Genomic DNA, 22,870 nt, shown 5'->3' on the forward strand with positions numbered 1-22,870 from the left:
GCCAGGCGGACGCAGGCGGACCCAGGGCATGCTGGGAAACGCCGGTCTCTCAGTTGATCGAACAGCTGATTGGTTCAGAATCGACTCAACATGATGACGTTTTATATAAACTTTTTATTGATTTTGAATCGGAGGGATTTTAACTGCTATTTGTCTGATTTAAAGGCTTATTCTGTACAGAACACATGTTGTGAGGCTGATAGTGATGTTTAGAAATCAGAGAGACTAAGTCTGTTCAGATTACAGATCATCTACAGTCTGTTGGTAATTAAAATCAGCAACAGATCGCATGTAGAGAATTTTGACAGCTACTTTGTCATAATAAAAACAACTAGAGACTGTGTAGGAGCTGATATATGGGTCTGATAAAATTTTATTAAATAGGAATCGGACCCGAACAGACCACAGTGTTTGTGTCACTTCCTGTTCAGCCTGAAGGCTGCTGGAGTCAGCTGGAAAACTGTCCGACTTGAGAGCGGACTTTTGTCCCCGCCCCAGTCTGCTGCCGCCTGCTCTCGTCTACTTTACAGGCGAGGCGCAGTTCATCTCAACGAGCCTATTGTGACAGCTTGCTGTGAGGTTGCCAGTTTGTTTGCTGTAATTGTGCCTCAGTTTAATATTGTTTTTTTTTTTGTATTTTGGTTTTGAGTATGATTTTAGTGTCATTTTTGTTAATAAATACACAAATTGTGAGTTTTAAACGCCTCCTCTCCAGTCTGCCATCGAGACATTGGTTTGAGCACTTGAAAAGCTTCCTCTCCAGTCTTCCAGCATAACAACCACCTTACACCAAACGACTGGGACGACGGGAGCGCGCCCCAGCTCTAGCAGACTTATGATTTCATTCTGATATTGTAAATATGTCTGCAACAGTGGAATTGTTTGAAAAGTCGTTTGGTGTAAGCAGTGTTGTGCCTGAACGCGTTCATTGAACGATAGTTCATGAATTCGTTCATATTTTGGGCGAACGTGAACTTAAAGTATTGTTCTGAGGCACAGCCGCCCCGTAACATAAAAACCTTAGTCTCTGACAACCAAAAGTAGGTTTACAAAGACACAAACATTTTACAATTGGAAAATCTATAGAAGGAAAACACCATAAAAATCACATCAAGGTATAAACAAGAAAATAATTCACTTCTGAACTGTAAAATAACAAATGTGCAGCAGCAGAGGCCCAGCCTTTATCAATAGAAGAGTTTAACGTAGCCCAAACGTCTCCTCCTGTTAATTCTACCAAAAGGTTAGACGGGTAAACCCAGCCCGATCTGCCGGCGGTTTGATTTCGCCCTGCAGCTCAGGCTGGAAACCTTTTTCTATCCTGCTTCCGTTACAAATTTGGAACTAATCCCAAATGGTCTTATCCACCTGGCGCGCTATTGGCGGTTTTAATGACCCGTTGTTGCGGTTGAAGGACTGTCCAATTGCGTACAGAGTCATTTGAACTATGCAAGTTGATCACGCCTCTTGTGCAGTAGAAAATACAGAGCAGACTCCCCAGACTAATGCTCAATCTTAAAAGACTGATCTTGGTCTGGTGATAGTCAATGAAACTCAGTCAGCTCCTGTGGGTCGTGTTAGAGGGTAGGAATAAACTACCTATATTGTCGTATGTTTTGGAGGAGGTCAGACCCTGGGTGATGTGAACACCAAGGTACTTAAAGCTGTTTACCCTCTCCACCAAGGACCCATTGATATCAAGGGGGGCTTAGTTCCTTCCCAAAGTCCACTATCATCTCTTTAGTCTTGCTGACAGTCATGAGTAGGTTGTTGTCCTGACACAAGCAGGTCAGGTCCTCTACTAATACTGGCATAACCACGACATAGTGTTTGATTTGTTTTGGAACATGAGACTAATTCATGAGACACCGGTGTGGACATTTACCTAAAATGGAGCTAGGTTACTTACTGTATGATTAAGTTTAACAGAACACTTGCTAGTTTATTATGTCCCTTGAGAAGGGGGCAAATGCCAAGCTGACTAAACACAGAGGATGAATTGAAATTTCCTCCTTTTAGTTGTTAAAGAATGTCAAGTTGCACATGAGTTTGTCTTGTAATCCAGTGCTACCACAGGCGCCGATTTATGTTTTCCTCCATGGGTGCTCATGGGCGCACGCTCTTTATAAACAAAGTAGTCAAAAAATGTTTGCATTTCAGAACCTGGAAAAATGGACAGTAGGTTATCTTTCAACTCAGGACAGCGCCACTTCTCACAAATACAGATAGGATTGGAGATGAAAAGTTGAACTGGCACATAACCACGATCAGCTTCGTGGATAGGATATGGAGCAGGGGACTGACAACGACATAACCAATCACACTATGACAGAAGCTCCACTTAGCACCAACTGCAATGTTTAATTTTAAATGAATGTAATCTACTGGCAGTCTGGCACACGTGGGTGCTCAGTATTTTCCGTGGGTGCTCACGGTATCGGCGCCTATGAGCGCTACAAGATTTCGCACTAAATACAAATGATTGGACATGATTTGAGCTGGCTGTGGCTCAGGTGGTAGAGCGGTCCCCTGCCAATCAGAAGGTTGGTGATTTGGTCCCTGGCCCTGCAGTCCCTTGTCGAAGTGTCCTTGGCCAAGGCACTGAACCCCAAATTGCTCCTGACGCTGCGCCATAATTGTATCTGTTTATCTGGTGAGCAGGTGGCACCTTGCATGGCACCCTCGGCCATAGTGTGTGAATGGTGAATGGTGCCCGTACTTTGTGGTCTCGCATTGCCAGACCTTCCTCCACAGCGCTGCAGAAGAGGGTCCGGCTAGTCCACACAGCATTCCGGGATGGTAGAAAAACATGCTCTGGTTTATTGGCATTTCTTTAAACCAATCACAATCGGCACAGAGCAACGGTGCCGCTGCAATATAGCCTCAGGAAGGAACATGTGTACGTTCAAAGGTTGTTTTAGTCGTACAACAGAAAACTCAGATTGGACAGCTAGTCTAGCTAGCTGTCTGGATTTACCCTGCAGAGATCTGAGGAGCAGTTAACCATAGTCCTCACAAATCCACCGGAGGTTAGAACACCAACACAAAGAAAAAAAGAAAAAAACGAAGGTAACGGCTTATCCAGTCAAAAAGGACACCGTAGCAATGCAGACTGAACCACAGGGTCAGTCCCTGCCCTGTCACTGCAAGCCTCTCATGCTTATACATCCCTTATAGTACACTCATGTGGATTGTCCATATTATTCATGTGGGTTTGTTATTTTATCATCCTGTTTATGATGTGTGTGTATGTTGTGTGTGATGTCTCTGAGATACTGGGACCTAGAATTTCCCCTTGGGGATCAATATCAATCTATCTATCTATCTATCTATCTATCTATCTATCTATCTATCTATCTATCTTTCTAAAAATGCTTTGTATAGTCGTTGGGACTAGAAAAAGCGCTATATAAATACAGTCCATTTACATAAAAAAAAACTGAAAGGCTTTTAAAAATCAGCTCGTAAAAAGAGCAGCTCTTACCCATCAGTCTAACGGTTATGTTTCACAGCTCTTGTTTCATCTGTAGGAACATGTTTTGTGTTAAGGGTTACATATCAAACAGATTCTGCTCTTCATCCTGACTCATTTCAGCAGAAACAGAGAAGGAAGGTCAGCGCCAGGTGATTTCATAATATTTAAAAAAAAAAGTTACCAATTTTAGCCTCTTCATCGTGACTTGAAGATTAAAGATGGAGATTTGAGCAGAATGGCAGTGGTGTGTGTGTGTGTGTGTGTGTGTGTGTGTGTGTGTGTGTGTGTGTGTGTGTGTGTGTGTGTGTGTGTGTGTGTGTGTGTGTGTGTGTGTGTATGTGTGTGGGTCACGGTTCAACTACAGGCCAGAAGTAAAGAGGAGAAAGAAGAAATGGAGGCAACATGAAACCCTTAGTCTTTCACAACCAAAAGTCTGTTTACAAAGAGACAACAAACATTTTACAATAATCCACAAAGATATGAAAATCTACAAAAGGAAAACACAATAAAAATCACATGAAGGTTTAAAACTTCATTCAGAATTCACTTCTGAACTGTAAAATAGGGCCAGCCTTTATCGATAGAAAACATGACTGTAGCCCAAACGTCTCCTCTTGTGACGTTCAAACGCGATTCTTCCACAAGGTTTCAGGAGAAATGAAACTAGGTCTTTGTCCTGCTCTTTGGCACCATCACTGATACCTGTAACCATTTATGACCAGCCATAAAACAGGATTTCTGGAAAGGGAGGGGACGGTAAACTGGCAGGCTCTTCTTATCACCTGCGATTCAGCAGGTGATCAGCTCAGTGTAGCTTTCCAGGCCTTGGGAAAACACAACCGAGCCGAAATGGCCGACACCGCTGGTTTGATCCGGACTGGACTCCTCGTTTTCTCTATTTGTGTGTGTGTCGTTACCGGAAGTCCTATAGGTGAGTGGAACCAGAATGCATTTGCTAGAATTAAGAAACAGATTTGATTTAAAACCATAACAGTGGGAAAAATGAGGCTGAATCTCCTCTGAACTACAGATTGTGTCAGTAACTACACATTTTTTGTGTCCAAATGTGTTATGTCGTCAAACATCAACGAGAAATACATTATTTCCTGTATACTGGGATCAGTCAGTCGTTCCTGTCCCGACAGCATTTGGCCCAGAACAAGCTCCTGACAGGTATACTACAGTACCTGGAAGAGGGACCATATAACTCCCACCCAGGCCTCTCTCTACTGGCTGCCAGTTTGGTTTAGGATTAACTTTCAGCTTCTCATGTTCCTTTAAAATGTCCTATAGGGTTGCTTCTCCCTATGTCTTTTAAATTGTCTATTATGAAATAGCCAGTAAAATAAAGGCTTTTTAAATAATTTTGAAGAAGAGTGCCTTGGATTTTCCTTTACACTTAATTGAATTCCCGACCGCAAAGAGCACCTTCAAACATCTGACTGAACTTCCTGAGCACCCTGGACGTTTTTGTCTTACCTAGGGTTGCGTCTGAAATTCCCTACCAACATGCTATATAGTAGGCTAAGGGGCCATCCACAAGGAAACGCTTTTTGGTGTAAACGCACACGTTTTGCTTCGGTTTGGCCGATCATCCAAAACGAATCCTGTAAACGCACTGCCTGAAGACGCACTTTTTTGAAACCTGGTCCCAGGGTGAAAAAATTTGTCTTCGTTTGGACGGCAAAGCAGCATACTTGTGTATCGATGATGTCATCGCCACACCCCTCGATCTAACCTTCGACCTCTTATCCCGCGACGACGTCTCATAACAACAACAATATGTAATGCAGGGGTGTCAAACTCAACTTCCCTAAGGGCTACACTAGAAAACGAGAATCACATCAAGGGCCAGACATAGAGTTTATTGCTTTTATGTCATGGGAGAAGTCAAATATCTTTGACTGAATTATTGCATGTTTCATATAGCCTTCTCAATTACAGTTTGGTCGACAAAATGACGAAGAAAATGCCAAAAACGTTTGGAGAAAGCGTCAAAAATGTTGAAGAAAACGTTGTGAAAAGTGACAAAAAGTATATGGGCCAAAATGTATTGTGAACCTAAATGTATATAGGGGCCGGATCTAAATTAGCAAAGGGCCGGATTTGGCCTGCAGGCCTTGAGTTTGACACGTGTGATAATGTATACAGCGCGCAAGCTTTATGCGCATGCTCCGCCTCTTCTCCATTTTTGGTGAATTTCTGTAGCAGAAACAGCGCCACCTATAGGCCTGGAATATGAAGTAGCGTGTTGAGTCATTTACAAATGGATCCATTTGGACGCAAATATTCTTGACACAATGCCAGGGAAGACGGGGGGGAAAAAAAGATTGTTTTGGTAGTGTGGACGTGGCCTAAAACAGTATGTGAGATTTTTTACCATGTGTTTACCAAATCTTAGTGTGAAACCAACACTGAAAATTACAGCTGAGTGCATACGAAAGGATACACGCTACTGTTTGGTTACACAAAAGTATGTTGAACTATAGAATAGTAAAGTCGGGCTACACCACAGATGCATTCTGGGATTGGAGGGGAAATTGGGTTGTTTGCATGTCTTTAGGCAAGGCAAGGCAACTTTATTTCTATAGCACAATTCAGCAGCAATGCGATTCAAAGTGCTTTACACAAGACATAAAAACAGTTAAAAATATCATACAAATTGGTAACAGATGAAGAAACAGTTATATAATAAAATAAATGAATAAAAAAATAAAATTTAAATACAAAAATGAATTAAGAAAAGGCAGTGTTAAAAAGAAAGGTCTTCAGCCTTGATTTAAAAGAGCTGAGATTAGGGCCCGACCTACAGTTTTGCGGTAGTTTGTTCCAGATGTATGGGACCATAGAAGCTGAACGCAGCTTCCCCTTTTGTTCCGACTCTGGGTATGGCGAGCAGGCCCGGCCCTGATGATCTCAAGGATCTCAACGGCTCATAGTGTAGTAGCAGATTTGAAAGGTAAATTGGTCCTAAACCGTTTAGTGACTTATAAACTAACATGAGTATTTTGAAATCTATTCTTTGATGCACAGGAAGCCAGTGTAAGGACTTCAGAACTGGAGTGATGTGATCTATTTTTTTGGGGTTGGTAAGGACGCGTGCAGCAGCGTTCTGAATCAGCTGCAGCTGTTTAATAGACTTTTTATGAATACCTGTAAAAACGCCGTTGCAGTAGTCAAGTCTACTGAAAATGAAAGCATGGATAAGTTTTTCTAAATCCTGTTGGCACATAAGTCCTTTTACCCTTGCTATATTTTTAAGATGATAATAGGCAGATTTTGTTGCTGACCTAATGTGACTGTTAAAATTCAGGTCAGAGTCCATAATTATGCCAAGATTTCTTGTTTTATCTGTTGTTTTTAACATTGTTGATTGAAGATGAGCATTTACTTTTAATCGTTCATTTTTAGGTCCAAAAATGATCACCTCCGTTTTATCTTCATTTAATTTTAGGAAATTCTGGCACATCCATTCGTTGATTTGTTCAATGCACCTGGCCAGGTGTTGTATTGGACTGTAGTCTCCGGGTGACAAGGTTATATAAATCTGTGTATCGTCCGCATAGCTGTGATAGTTTATGTTGTTGTTTTCCATGATTTTAGCTAGGGGCAGCATGTATATATTAAACAGTAGAGGCCCCAGGATGGAGCCTTGGGGAACTCCACATGTCAAACTTGTACGCTCAGATGCATAGTTACCTATTGACACATAGTAATTTCTATTTTTTAAATAGGATTCAAACCACTGTAGTACTGTTCCAGAAAGGCCTACCCAGTTTTCCAGTCTATTTAATAATATGTCGTGGTCAACGGTGTCAAATGCAGCGCTGAGATCTAGTAAAACTAAGACTGTTGTTCTGCCACTATCTGTGCTTAGGTGGATATCATTAAAGATTTTCAGAAGAGCTGTCTCAGTGCTATGATGTGGCCGAAAACCCGACTGTAAGGGATCCAAAATATTCTTTTGGGACAATAAAAGGTTTATTTGTTGAAAAAACGCTTTTTCAATAATTTTACTTAAGAATGGGAGGTTTGATATAGGCCTATAGTTGTCCATAAGTGATGTATCTAGGTTATTCTTTTTTAAGAGTGGCTTGATTACTGCAATTTTTAACGCCTGTGGGAAGATGCCTGTTTGAAGAGACATGTTTACAATTTGTAAAAGATCTGAGACCAAACAATTCGAAACATTTTTAAAAAGCCAGTTGGTAAAATATCAAGGCAACAGGAAGAGGTTTTCAAATTTTGTATAAACCCGCCCAGTTGACCTTGGTGAATCGTTTGAAATTGTGTCATATGAGGACTTGTTTTGCTTAAGCATTGAGACAGCACATATCCTGTACCTGATATGGATGCACTGACTGTAAGTCTAATTTTCTGAATTTTTTTACTAAAGAAGATTGCAAAGTTATTGCAAGCTTCGGTGGACAAAAAGTCAGATGCTACTGGTACTGGAGGGTTTGATAACCTATCGACAGTAGCAAATAGAGCACGTGAATTATTAGAGTTTTTTGAAATAATTTCAGAGAAGAACGTCCGCCTTGCATTTCTCAGTACCACATTAAAAATACAAAGTCTGTCTTTATAGATTTCATAATGGACCTGTAGGTTTGTTTTTCGCCACCTGCGTTCAGCTTTTCTACACTCTCTTTTTTCTAATCTTACAGGTGCGACATTTCTCCATGGAGATTTTTTCTTGCTAGAGATGATTTTGACCTTAACGGGAGCAATGGTGTCAATAATAGTTGATATTCTACAGTTGAAATTATCTAGAAGTTCGGTTGCTGAGGCTCCAGAGGGGGCAGTTGTGGACGAGAAAAGCTGAATGAATTTTTCACTGATGCTTTCAGTGATGTATCGTTTTCTGATTACCTCTGTATGAACAGTTTTTTTTCACAGTTATAGAGCTATTAAAAAACACACATGAATGATCAGAAAGAGCAATATCATTCACCACAACTTTGGAAATGTTCAAGCCTTTAGAAATAATTAAGTCCAAGATGTGACCTTTGTTGTGTGTGGCTGTAGTCACATGTTGAGTGAGTCCATAATTATCAAAGATACAATACAATTCCTTTGTACCTCTATCCTCTGGGTTGTCGACATGAATGTTGAAATCACCCGTAACAATTATACAGTCGAAGTCAACACAGATCATAGACAGTAGTTCAGCAAAATCATCAAAAAAGGCTGCACAGTACTTGGGTGGTCTGTAGATATTTATAAATATAGCTCTATTAGTGGACCTTAACTGAAGAGCCACATACTCAAAGGAAGCAAAATTTCCGACGGATAATTGCGTACATATGAATGAGTTTTTAAACAAAATAGCGACCCCGCCTCCTCTCTTATGAACTCTACTCTCATTCATAAAAATGAAGCCAGGGGGAGCTGACTCGATGAGGACAGCAGCGCTGTTATTCTGATCCAACCAGGTTTCAGTTAAAAACATAAAATCAAGATTATGTTGAATAATAAAATCATTGATAAAAAATGATTTTCCTGCTAAGGATCTGACATTTAATAAAGCTAGTGTTAGTGTGTTGAGGCAGATATCTGCCTCATTTCTTATGGCAGGCTGTAGATGACGGGGAATGAGCGCTAAATTTACTATATTAGCAGTTGAATGTGTTTTATTGTATTGCAGCTTCACCACTTTGTGTGGTCTGTTGTTAATAATAACCGGGATGATATAGCTGTTTTGTGGACTTGGAGACGTTGTTTTAGAGGAGGAGGAGGTTATGGAAGAGTGCATCTGGGAATTGTGTTTGAGCGTGTTTTTTCGGGAGGTAAACCGTCAGTCATTCCACTGCGTTTGCAGGACATGCTGTATATTTCTACACAGCATCTGGTTGCCCCGGGCGTCGGGGTTAAATTCCATCCCTGCTGAACAGAGCGCCACGTTCCCAAAAAAGATTGAAATTGTCAATGAACCCTATGTGGTGAAGATTGCAGGCAGTCTGAAGCCAGGTGTTGAGGCCAAGAAGTCTGCTAAAAAGGTCTTTTCCACGACCTAGAGAGGGAAGTGGGCCCGAAATGAAAAACGATTTCCCAGTACTCTTTAAAACGTCAATCGGAGTGTTAAAAAGGTCCCATGGCATGAAAATGTCACTTTCTGAGGTTTTTTTAACATTAATATGCATTCCCCCAGCCTGCCTATGGTCCCCCAGTGGCTAGAAATGGTGATAGGTGTAAACCGAGCCCTGGGTATCCTGCTCTGCCTTTGAGAAAATGAAAGCTCAGATGGACCAATCAGGAATCTTCTCCTTATGAGGTCATAAGGAGCAAGGTTACCTCCCCTTTCTCTGATTTGCCCGCCCAGAGAATTTGGCCCACCCATGAGAGAGAGAGAGAGAGACATCATGGCTTTCAAACGAGCAAAGTGGCAGTTGGTCAAGGCTACACCCCCACTCTCCACCTTGGCCCCCCTCTCTCCTCCTCAATAATATTTAAAGCTACAGACACAGAAATGACACATCCTAAGGAAAGCTCATTGTGGGACTGGCTCTAGTGGCTGTAATTCTGCACCAAGGCTGAATTTCGGGAAAGAGACTTCAGATACAGTATTAGGGGACCACTAAGGTCTATATAAAATAGACTTCAGATACAGTATTGGGGGACCACTAAGGTCTATATAAAAGAGACTTCAGATACAGTATTAGGGGACCACTAAGGTCTATATAAAAGAGACTTCAGATACAGTATTAGGGGACCACTAAGGCCTATATAAAAGAGACTTCAGATACAGTATTAGGGGACCACTAAGGTCTATATAAAAGAGACTTCAGATACAGTATTAGGGGACCACTAAGGTCTATATAAAAGAGACTTCAGATACAGTATTAGGGGACCACTAAGGTCTATATAAAAGCAACCAAAAAGCAGCATGTCATAGGACCTTTAAACCAATCACAATCGTTTTGGGTAGTGATAGTCTCGCGAAGGAACTTGTTTTGGTGGATCCACTCGAGCACAAGCAGATACTCGGCAGCTTGACTCAGCGTTTTATCTGCATGAAATGATGCTGTCATATCAATCTTATCACGTCTCATTTAACGTTTTAGTGCTTTAAAGTCCAATGTCCGCAGTACGTAAGTATTTAACCAATTGTTCAAATCAAATGGTTTAATGCGTAACAGACAACATAGCGTAATAAAATAGAGTTGTCAGTAGTGTAATGGCAACGCTGTTACCTATACGCTCATCACAACAGAAATGAGATGTAAAAACTCATTCACTTCAATTTAATTCAGCTTATTTAGGAAGGGAACAGAGCAAATTAATAAAATGCATGATGTTACATGGGTTAAAAATGCCAGAATGAACCAAAAGGCTAGTTATCATCTGTAGTCCCCTGGCCTCAATGGTAAAAGAGGCTTTTTAAACACACAGTCTGAACACAAATTATCACTAAACACACAGTATATTCTCACGTACTCTAAATTGTCTGTTTTGTGTCATTGAACCATTTTAACAAAGCTGATATAGTGCATGTTGTATCAGGCCTGTTGAACAAAGTAGTTTGGGTAAACTGCATATAATCTGTATATATATATATATAATATTAACTTTTTCTTTTGTTCCTCAAGGTACTTCAACCATAAATTGTGTACAAGGTAGCAATCTAATCGTGGGTGCAGTTGATGAAGGATATGAAGGTGAGTTAAATATGATATTTATGTTAAAGATTAGAGAATTAAATACATTTAAAGTCACATTTTGAAAAAAAAAAACAAGATTTCAAATGAAGTTAATCTTGTTTTTTTATGAGGCAAATCTATTGATTAAATAATGTTAAAAGTGTTTCAAATTGAAAGTGGTTTCAAGTTTAATCTGTTATTCATCATTTCATCGACCTCATTTCATGTGCTCTCTCTAAATAGTGATACATGCATTCATGTCATGTTCATTGGTATTTAAACTGGCTTTATATTGTTATTATTAATAATTAATAAGGAAAGGTTTTAGATTTCAGCCAGGTTATTGTTGTATTTCTGCCCTCTACGTTTCATCTTCTTGTATCTCTCTACAAGATGCATTGTGTGCAAAATCTTCAGGGATAGGAAGGCCAAACTATTTCCGTGGTGCTACAAAATATGGTTTCAGATCAGATACCAAGTAAAACCAGGGTCAGATTCATCAATAGCAAAATTGGAAGAGATAACAATTCCCTTTTGTTATTGAAAATTTGGTGATGTACTAATATTACAGGAGAGCAAAGTGTCGCTGATGCATGAGGTTACCACCCATTTATTTGCCAAAGCATTTTCTTTCCCAATATGCAGCATACATGTGAAAATGTTGGATTATTCAGTAAGATAGATCATTTATTTAAAGTTCATGATCAGTGATTTCTGAGAAATCATGGAGAACAGGCCCATAGACAAGTTCGAAAGACACACCCCACCACCCCCACCACCCCACTGCCAAAGTAACATAGTTTAAGTGAGTTTTTTGTTTTAAATAAACAGATGTAATAAACAAGTGTCTTTTAAATATACTGAACAAAATTATAAACGCAACACTTTTTCAAGACTGTTTCTATGTACACAAAAGGCCTATTTCTCTCAAATATCATTCACAAATCTGTCTAAATCTGTGTTAGTGAGCACTTCTCCTTTGCCGAGATAATCCATCCACCTCACAGGTGTGGCATATCAAGATGCTGATTAGACAGCAGGATTATTGCACAGGTGTGACTTAGGCTGGCCACAATAAAAGGCCAGTCTAAAATGTGCAGTTTTACTGTATTGGGAGGGTCCGGGGGGCCGACAACCAGTCAGTATCTGGTGTTAGGGTTAGGACGCGACATGTAACAATCTGACGTCTAATGCATCAACGACCCACGCAACTAACTTTATGCACTCATAGCAAAACATGTGAGGCCAAGGGCATCAAAATGAAGTATTTGAATCTCATAATTAAATACAAAATGAGGGAAAAACTGCAAAAAGGTTGACTTTTTGATAAAAAGAACCCCCCATCCCTTAGGCTGGCTAAGGGACTGAAGAAGGACAAAGACCTGTGTTTGTTTCTTTCCTGATTTCACCATTAAAGAACAAAACATGCTTACACTGGTGCTCTGTGTGCATCAAATGGTAATAAGATGTGTATGTAGTCCGTCTCACAATGCTCCCATGATGCTGCAGGAGACGTGGAGGTGGTGAGCGGGATCACGGCAGGAAGCGGTGTGAAGCTGGTGTCATACATCTTCCCAGAACACCTGGAGTATCTGACGCTGAGCTTCACACCCGGAGACACCAGCGCCACAGTTCGCACCACGAAGCCACTGGACGCAGACACACTGGCAACCGTGAGTCCCGGAAACCCAGTCCCTTAGAAATGAGCTTTACATGCCGCTGATTTAAAGAATTTAAGAAAAAGTTAGAACATTGTGCAGGAGAAGCTAGAAGCCAAACATGGTTTATAAAGATACCCTCCCCCTATTAAGTATCAATAGTCATACATAAAAAAAGAAAGGATGAAAAGATTGCATAAGGCCTCTTTAAGACTGGCTGCATTGTGTGAGCGTGTCAGCTGCGTGGCGTGTCCGTTTATATTTCGGCTCCCATGTCAACAGGTTAGAGCTTACACACTGCCTGCGTGACACGCACGTCTCAGGCACGGCTCGAGCCGCGCCGAAAACGCGTGCCTGCTAGAAATAGAACCGGCGCCTATTTTTCACGCGACACATTTAGCATGTTGGAAGCGTTTCCAGGCAAAATAGAACATGAAAAGATGTTTATATGTCATTTTGACACAAATACATTTAATCAATGACATGTTGTTGTTTGAAAGTCTCGAGGTTTGGACATAAACGCAGATATATAAATGTAATTAAATAAAATTATAATAAATAATTATCGATTTTCAAATATTTCACCTGTCAATACAGAACGAAATATTCTGTAGCCTATTTTGCTGTCAATACTGCCGACGTTGTCTTTTCCGTAATCAGATCAGTATATATTTATGTTTAACATGAAGTATACTACTGCTTGAGTGCATTTTATCAATGGGAAACATACATGTGTACAGACAAGGCTAGCAGCAGCAGCGCCGCGGCATCAGACACGTTTCTGGTGTGCGAAGACATAGAACGCCACACTCACGCCACACAGCCAGTGTGAAAGAGGCCTAATTCATCAAAGAGTTAGCAATCATATACTTAACGTAGAAGTTTATATTTACAAGTTGAGATGCATTACAATGAAATCCATAAAGTACTGCATGTCTCAAACTAAAGGCCCGCAGGCCAAATCCGGCCCCTTGCAAATTTGAATCCTGTCCGTATATCATTTTAGGTTCACAATGAATTTTGGTCGGACTTGTAAAAAACTGTTTTTTCAAACTGCAATTACGCGACACTCAAAGCAGAGTTTGGCAGATTTGCTGACTTTCAGACTCACACATTCCCACAGAAGCAGAGAGTTGGCATGTTCAGGCTGTGCTTGATTTGCTAAATTCTCCGATGGCTAAGGAGCTTTTTTTGTTGACTTGTGGAATTTTTTATCTCGACCAAACTGTAAGTGAGAAGGCCATATGAGACATAAGTAAAGATATTTTACTTTTTCGATTAAATAAAAGCATGTCAACAAACTAGACATGCCTGGCCCTCGATATGATTCTCATTTTCCAGTGTGGCCCTAAAACTTGCGGTATACTCGCCGCAGCCCACCTGTCGAGCGCCAGTGTGACGTCATAGGAGATCCGTTACTGTTTATACTTGCGCTTGTGGTGGTCGCGACAGTAGTTGCAGTCTTCTCCTGAACAGAGGTGGCGCTAATGAAGAAAGTCTACCGACTTTGCTATTTCTACAGACTAGAAGAAGAAGAAAAACGATGTCAGAACCGGCAGCAGCATTGACGTCAATGTTTCGATTTGATTCGATGACCTACTTTGTCGGATCAAGCCCTCCTGGCGCGCACTCAAAATCCTGGCGCGCCAGCGAGATCTACGTCATTTTGGCGTCATATTTGCGCACCCCAGCTCGGCGACTGTAAAACGGCCTTTAGTGAAATTGAGTTTGACACCCCTGCCAAGTGCAAGTGTTATAAATATTTGCTAAAGTCCTTTTCGGGTGTTTTTTGAATAGTTAGTCCAAGTAACAGTCTTTTTAGAGCAAAATCCCTTCTTTTTTGCCAGACTGTGTCTGTGCTGAGCTGGAGTGGAGGGACAGTAGTTTTCAATTCCATCTTTAAAGATCCTTTCATTTACTAATTTAACACATCTTCAGTGTCCTATGAGCCGCCTCAACTCTGTGTTCATGTCTTACAGAGTGGCAGCACCTTGTATTACTCGGTCATGTGTGACGACGTCTTTAAGGTGGGTGTACAATGTAAGAGTCACAGTATTCTGAGACTAACGTTGCAAAACCAATTATTTCAACTGACGTTTTTACCTTTGCAGCACAACAACACTCGCAAACTGAACATCAACGATCTCAATGACAACAGCCCGATATTTGAACAGAAGTCCTACAGCATTTCTGTCTCTGAGGTAAGTGACTGAACGCTATAATAAAGAAACTGAAGGTACATTTCTATTGATGTTAGGATGTTGGAGCCTGGTTATGGAGGGCTTGGTGGGTGAGGAGGAGGACTTTAAACTTGATGCGTTGGGAAAACAGGGAGCCAGTGGAGGTTCTGGTATCTGTTAAACTTCTACTGGCAGCAGGATAAGCTTTAGCTGTCATTGGCTCAGCTGATCAAAGACCTCTGTTGCTCAAAGTGTTATCTTGGGTCTGATTCGCTAACCTTACTTGCTTCCCCAAATTGCTTCCAAAAGTTAGAAGTTTTCCAGAGTTAAAAGGTAATTTTTTTTTTTACTTCTTAAAACCTTTTTTTACAACCTGGACCCTATTTCCAGGCATTGTTGTGTAAGTGACTAATGTGAACACAAATCTTTAAAATGGGTCCAGTATTGAGTGAGAACACTTTGACCAGCAGCCGCGAACCGGGCTGCAATGTAATCCTATAGGACCAATGGGCATCGTCAGTTTCCGTCCACTAAAAGTGCTGCTTTTCCACTGACAGGCTCAGATTATTATTTTAAGTGTCTGACATCATTATGGAAAGGATCCCTACAGAGATAGAGCTTTTTGTTAAAAAATAAATATGTATATTGAAGGTGTGCATATTATGTATTTCTTGACGATACTGGACCAAATTCAAAGATTACTGCTCCCATCAGTCACATGATCACAGAAAGGATACGAAAACATGGGAAATTAGGGTCCAGGGGCCTGTTTCACAAAACCAAGATAAGGGATTAAGCTGGGATTTCCCAGTTATCCTGGATGAATTTAGCCTTGACTCGGTTTCACGAAAGCGGAGGCACATAAATCGCCATGGAGATTTATTCTGTGCAGCTAACCTGCTCCCGAGCCACACAATTTGTGTTGTCCAGTAAACTGGGACTATAATTTGGGAGGATTGTACAATTTTAAGAACATATCCTAATTGTACAATCCTCCCAAATGATCTTATTTCACTGGACCAGTAACTATCTAGTGATGTAGGCTACTGTACATTCATGGAACAACAGGGAGAGGACACCTCAATGGTTTCTGACCTTATATTTTGCTGGGGGGATATAACTGATGAATATACTCTGTTCCATTCATGTTTACAGTGTGCATGGAATTTATCACTTTATTATCTTTATAGTTTCTAGATTTTAGAGTCCAATTTCTTCAGTGTCTTTATTTTCTATGTCCATATATATGAGGGAGCAAGGCATGTAGAGAAGGAAACTCGTCCTCTATAAAAACAAAATGTTAAAAATGCGAGAAAAAGTGTGGCAGATAATAGCGGACAGACTGAATGATATATCTCAAAATATACATTTAAGAACTACTGCTCTTAACTGAAACCATTCAATGAGTCACTGTCATTTGCAAAAACGAACAGTTGTACACTTTGCATTAAAAGCAAGCAGTGGAAGTTAATATGACTTAGGAAACTTATATTTTAGCCCATGAGAGAGAGGGAGAGGAATACGCATCATATTCTAGCGTTGTAGAAAATTGATCTTCATGGTAAATTTCCTGAGTAACATTATCTTCTGCTTACTTTTAAGGCAAAGAGTACAACTGTTAATTTGTGCAAATGATTAGTAGCCTAATCCTTGAATGGAATGATTATGACGGCTTCAATTCAGAGCCGTGGTCAGTTAATGGATATATTTAGGCTACAATTACGCATTCAGTCGGTCCGTGATCGTCTGCTACGATTTCTCTCGCTGTTTCATTACAGCGGCCGTGTTTCTTTTCTTTTTATACAAATACTGTGTTTCACGTCATCATACTTCCACAAGAAGCTGCTGTTCACTCTGTATAAAGTATGTACAATACGTATTCTCCATTTTGGCATCAGTAAATCTGTGATCGACCTTGCGGTCTTTTGACGAAAGCCGTGGACGCGCATCTATCTGAGTTACATCAGCCTGGTTCGGCCTAGTCGCTCCTCCTCAGCCTGGCTCCTCCTCAGCCTGACTCGACCTAGTCTCTCCTCCTCAGCCTGGCTCCTCCTCAGCCTGACTCGACCTAGTCTCTCCTCCTCAGCCTGACTCGACCTAGTCTCTCCTCCTCAGCCTGACTCGACCTAGTCTCTCCTCCTCAGCCTGACTCGACCTAGTCGCTCCTCCTCAGCCTGACTCGACCTAGTCTCTCCTCCTCAGCCTGACTCGACCTAGTCTCTCCTCCTCAGCCTGGCTCCTCCTCAGCCTGGCTCGACCTAGTCTCTCCTCCTCAGCCTGACTCGACCTAGTCGCTCCTCCTCAGCCTGACTCGACCTAGTCTCTCCTCCTCAGCCTGACTCGACCTAGTCGCTCCTCCTCAGTCTGACTCGACCTAGTCTCTCCTCCTCAGCCTGGCTCCTCCTCAGCCTGGCTCGACCTAGTCTCTCCTCCTCAGCCTGGCTCCTCCTCAGCCTGGCTCGACCTAGTCGCTCCTCCTCAGCCTGGCTCGACCTAGTCTCTCCTCCTCAGCCTGGCTCGACCTAGTCTCTCCTCCTCAGCCTGACTCGACCTAGTCTCTCCTCCTCAGCCTGACTCGACCTAGTCTCTCCTCCTCAGTCTGACTCGACCTAGTCTTTCCTCCTCAGCCTGACTCGACCTAGTCTCTCCTCCTCAGCCTGACTCGACCTAGTCTCTCCTCCTCAGTCTGACTCGACCTAGTCTTTCCTCCTCAGCCTGACTCGACCTAGTCTTTCCTCCTCAGCCTGACTCGACCTAGTCTCTCCTCCTCAGCCTGACTCGACCTAGTCTCTCCTCCTCAGCCTGGCTCGACCTAGTCTCTCCTCCTCAGTCTGACTCGACCTAGTCTCTCCTCCTCAGTCTGACCTAGTCTCTCCTCCTCAGTCTGACTCGACCTAGTCTCTCCTCCTCAGCCTGGCTCGACCTAGTCTCTCCTCCTCAGCCTGACTCGACCTAGTCTCTCCTCCTCAGCCTGGCTCGACCTAGTCGCTCCTCCTCAGCCTGACTCGACCTAGTCGCTCCTCCTCAGCCTGCCCTAGTCTCTCCTCCTCAGCCTGCCCTAGTCTCTCCTCCTCAGCCTGACTCGACCTAGTCTCTCCTCCTCAGCCTGGCTCGACCTAGTCGCTCCTCCTCAGCCTGACTCGACCTAGTCGCTCCTCCTCAGCCTGACTCGACCTTCGTGAAACGCACCAAGCCAGGCTGCACAGATTAGACTAGGTCAAGCCTCACTTTATCAGTTATCCTGGATTTATATATTCTGCTTTTGTGAAACAGGCCCCTGGTTGAAAAAAAATTTAGTTACCGTTTAAATAAAGATAACTGCAGTTACAAATGTTGTGTTCAGGCTCAAATGTTTGCAATACATGCATGTGTATGTTTATTAGCATCTGTGGGTCATTCAGCCTTTTTCTTATTTCAGACACAAGCGGTGGAGAGCGAGGTTCTTCGAGTGAAAGCTACAGACGGTGACAGCACCCCAGCAAACAACGTAGTGACATATTCCATGGTAATAATAATAATAATAATGCATTTTATTCATATAGTACTTTTTACAACACTCAAAGAAACTTTACAGAGTAAAAGAGAAAGAAAACCACCAACATGTATCAAACATTAAAAGCATAGCATAAGAGCATTGTAATAAAATAATAATACAACCATATTTGGAAAAAACTACAATGAATGTTTCCATTTACACCAATGCTAGTTACTGAGAGTACCTGAATTATTGTTTTAATGACAACTTTTAAACAGGTCGACATTGATTCATGTTGTCACTGCACTGTGAAAGCTAAGGGCGGATGGAGTTGCTTATGTGTTTTTAAATGGATGAGTAAATCATTTCATTTCATTTTTCGCAAGCACGAGATACTTTTCTCTCGAGCAGACGAAAGTATCTCGTGCTCACGACAAACCAAGTATTCATCTTCCTGAAAACACAACGCAATGTACCCGATATTGGCAATTAACAAACTTAAAGATGATAATGCAACTGTTTTGCAAATTTCATGCTTTGAATGTGAATTTTAACTTTAGCCATATGACGTTAGCAGTACCTCGTTTGCATGATTTTGCTAGTCATAGATTGGTTTCTCATGAGCAGCAACAAAATAATTCCCCATGTCCCTTAAGGGGCTCCATCAATTTTTATATAAACATACAGGTAGAGGTACATACATACGGGTGGTTATGGCGCAGTGGATATGACACATACCTTTTGTGTGGGAGATCAAGGTTCAATTCCCACTGTGATACATCAACCAATGTGACCCTGAGCGAGACACTTAACCCATAGTTGCTCCAGAGGCGTGCGGCCTCTGATATATAGCAATTCAAGTCGTTGGATAAAAGTGTCAGCTAAATGACATGTAATGTAATACACTGCCAACATTATCACGGATACAAAATCAGATATCTTTCATTTGAGATTAAAACCTTTTCAGTCTCAAGATATTGGGAAAAATAAACACAATGAAGAGTCACTGTTGCCGCTCTGGGCTTCCACAAGTGTCATGATAAGTAACAATTATCTGCGTGGATGTGTGATGGTAACTTTCTGTCATTAGGCACCAACATCAGAGGACTTTACTGTGACCAACTCTGGGGCTTTTATTTTGAAGAGACGTCTGAACTACAATTTAGTGCAAAAGTACAACTTCCTTGTGACGGCCAAGGTAGGTGAACACATCTGCTCATTCAGAAGGAATTAGAGCCACCATGAGATGAATACCTAAATGACCTGGCTGTCTGTGTTCTCTGCAGGATAACCATGGATTAAATGACACAGCCACTGTCTCTATCAACGTACTCGACTTTGATAACCTAAATCCGTATTTCAGCCACAATGTGTACCAGTCCTTTATTCCAGAGAATCAGGTGAGTCTCTTAAACTAAATACTGCCACATTTCCCTCACAGATAATGCCATGTCTTTTTCTAAGCATCTATGTGCTAAAGAAATCTACACAAAAGTGGCGAGGTTGTGGTGCATTTCTAAGACTTAAAGTGCTAATTTTATGATTTTTGGCTTTTTCCATTTCCTTTATTGTGTTATATATCTTTTTTGTGCACGTTATGGGTTTACAAAGTGAAAAAGCCCAAAGTCCCCCCCAAAGGGACTTACCATCTCCAACAGAAAACCCTGTTCACCAACTGCTCCAAACAGCTCTGTTGTAGTCCAGCCTTTACTTCAGAGACAGACGTGGTCACTTTGGAACACACGTTATAATGCTCGCCTAGCTGCTAGCGTGGCACGCCCTCATACTCTGCTTCTGACTGGCTAGTAGTCCTTACCTAGGTACTGTCAGGGCACGCCCTCATACTCTGCTTCTGACTGTCTAGTAGTCCTTACCTAGCTACTGTCAGGGCACGCCCTCATACTCTGCTTCTGACTGGTTAGTAGTCCTTACCTAGCTACTGTCAGAGCACGCCCTCATACTCTGCTTCTGACTGGCTAGTAGTCCTTACCTAGGTACTGTCAGGGCACGCCCTCATACTCTGCTTCTGACTGGCTAGTAGTCCTTACCTAGGTACTGTCAGGGCATGCCCTCATACTCTGCTTCTGACTGGCTAGTAGTCCTTACCTAGGTACTGTCAGGGCACGCCCACATACTCTGCTTCTGACTGGCTAGTAGTCCTTACCTAGGTACTGTCAGGGCACGCCCACATACTCTGCTTCTGACTGGCTAGTAGTCCTTACCTAGCTACTGCGCATGTGCGACTCCCAACAAAGATGGAACAGAAGTTGAGAGGTCTCACGCTGTAGCTAAAACAGAGAGCTCAACACACAGAGTGAAAAGAGGAGCTGCAGCAATGTGCAGTACAACAAATATATGGTGTTTTCTGAAAATTAAACCACATAAACCTATTCTGGTACAACCTTTAAATACAATTATGAACCTGAAAATGAGCATAATATGAGGTCTTTAATTAATTATTGAGTAAGTTGGACATCTCTCAGCTCTTACAATAGTTGTATTTTTATGTGTACTTTAGTGTTTTCTTTGTTTTCTTAATCTTAACCGGAGGAATTTTGGCTACGAGTGACGCTTTTGAATTTTATCTACAGAATCCGAATATTAACCCCTAGTGTATTATAAATTTCAGGATGGGCCTTTCCGGACCATTGAGCCAGAGGCGATAAAGGCTCAGGATGGAGACACCGGGATCGACACGACTGTAACTTACAGCATCAGTGCAGGTAAATGACAATAAAAAAACGCTTTGAATTCAGCTCAGACTTCTGTCAAAACATCTGGAAAAATCCTATAACAATTAATATTGTCTTTGTTTGTGTAGTGTCTCCAGACAAGTATCGGGGAAACTTCGACATTGACCCGAGCAGTGGAGTTGTGACTGTGCTGACTGCTTTAGACAGAGAGGAGATGAGCAGCAGCGTGATCTCTGTCAGCATCAAGGTACGTCACAGGCCGGTTTAGTCCAACTCAGTTTACACAGCCCAATAACACAAATCACAAATTTGCCTTTAGGAGATTTACAATCCGCACAGCATTCAACACCTTCTTTCCTTAGACCCTCGATTTAGATAAGAAAAAAACGCCCCCAAAAACCCTTTAATGGGAAAAATGGAAGAAACTTCAGGAAGAGCTACAAAGAAGAGATCTTTCTCCCTGAACAGACATGTCGTGCAAAATTCAGTCTTGTTTTTTGGTGACTGGCAGCCCCAAAAGCTCACTTGCAAGCAGCTAGGACCTGGGCTGAAAACATAACAACACTTAGTGATTGACAGTTAGACCCCCCCCCCCCCTGATTGGTGCATCTGAACAGGGAGCGGTGGATTTTTGCAAATCGCACTACAGGCTGTAGGTGGTGCCAGAGGAGCCAGATATTTTCTTTAAATGACCTGCTTCATGTAGTTCTACTGGAACATAGGGTCAGTTTCAGTAAATACGACAGAAAGTTAGTTTTATAAGTCTTACCTACTGCACCTTTACAGATACCACCCACTCAAGGCTGTGTCATAACTGAAAGCAAGCTAAAACACAGCAGTAGTAGTAGTAGTAGTAGCAGTAGTAGTAGTAGTAGTAGTAGTAGTAATAAATTAGTATCTATAGTAGCAGTCCCAGCATTGTTATTTCTTTTTAGTCATTTAATCAATCAATCAAGCTTTATTTCATATAGCACCTTTTAAAACATAACAAAATGCAATTCAAAGTGCTGCACAGTGATTGAAAAACATCGGAAATGAAAAAGGAATAATAAGAAATAAAATATGCAGTCACACAACGCATCAAGGCAATGGCCTTCTTTTGGATTTTAACAGAACGAGTAAAATAGTTTATATATAGTATACAATAACTTTTAATCAGTGATTATCTGTAATGTTTTCTCCCTGCAGGCGGCCCAGACTGACGACAGTTTGAAGACGGCGGATGCTGTGGTGTCCGTCACTGTCGAGGACGTGAATGATAATCCTCCAGAGTTTGACCAGCCCGACTACTCTGTAACGCTTCTGGAAAATTCTCCTGTTGATGCTGTTCTGTTCAAAGCCGTCATCACTGACCTGGACCAGGTAGATTGTACTTGTAGCCACACTCGGAAATTAGGTAATAATTTATGTATTTTTAAAATAAATGTTCATACATGATGCTCTTTCCTCAGGGAGGATTTGTGGGAGAGTTGCAGATCCTTCCAGAATCTTCTCCTTTCTCTATCGGCGCCGATGGGATGGTCAGAGTGAAGAACTCCACAGTTCTGGACAGAGAGACGACTGAAAGATTTACATTTCAGGTAAACTAGATTTCGGATTAAACGGGAGCCCAAAATGTTTTTGGTTACTTCTGAAGATATAAGTCTTTTCAAACACCTTTCAAAAACATAGTTTCAGACCTGCCAACCTTGAAAAACTTTGATGTCATTTTGGCTGGTTGGGCAACAGTATAGTGTATCGTTTAGTTCA

General features: G+C 41.7%; 1 protein-coding gene across 1 annotated transcript in view; it reads left to right on the plus strand.

Annotated features, from left to right (window-relative positions):
- Nucleotides 1-4,255: 4,255 nt before the first annotated feature.
- Nucleotides 4,256-22,870, plus strand: part of LOC120568176 (protocadherin Fat 4) — a 47,160-nt gene continuing 28,545 nt past the window's right edge. The window contains exons 1-12 of the mRNA XM_039815515.1: nt 4,256-4,406; nt 11,065-11,133; nt 12,625-12,788; nt 14,753-14,800; nt 14,885-14,974; nt 18,372-18,458; nt 19,519-19,626; nt 19,715-19,828; nt 21,058-21,151; nt 21,250-21,368; nt 22,310-22,483; nt 22,573-22,701. Coding sequence (XP_039671449.1) covers nt 4,325-4,406; nt 11,065-11,133; nt 12,625-12,788; nt 14,753-14,800; nt 14,885-14,974; nt 18,372-18,458; nt 19,519-19,626; nt 19,715-19,828; nt 21,058-21,151; nt 21,250-21,368; nt 22,310-22,483; nt 22,573-22,701 — 1,278 coding nt within the window. The 5' untranslated portion in view covers nt 4,256-4,324. The remainder of the gene's footprint in view (nt 4,407-11,064; nt 11,134-12,624; nt 12,789-14,752; nt 14,801-14,884; nt 14,975-18,371; nt 18,459-19,518; nt 19,627-19,714; nt 19,829-21,057; nt 21,152-21,249; nt 21,369-22,309; nt 22,484-22,572; nt 22,702-22,870) is intronic.

This window comes from Perca fluviatilis, chromosome 1 (genome assembly GCF_010015445.1).
Source record: "Perca fluviatilis chromosome 1, GENO_Pfluv_1.0, whole genome shotgun sequence".
Classification (NCBI taxonomy): Eukaryota; Metazoa; Chordata; class Actinopteri; order Perciformes; family Percidae; genus Perca; species Perca fluviatilis.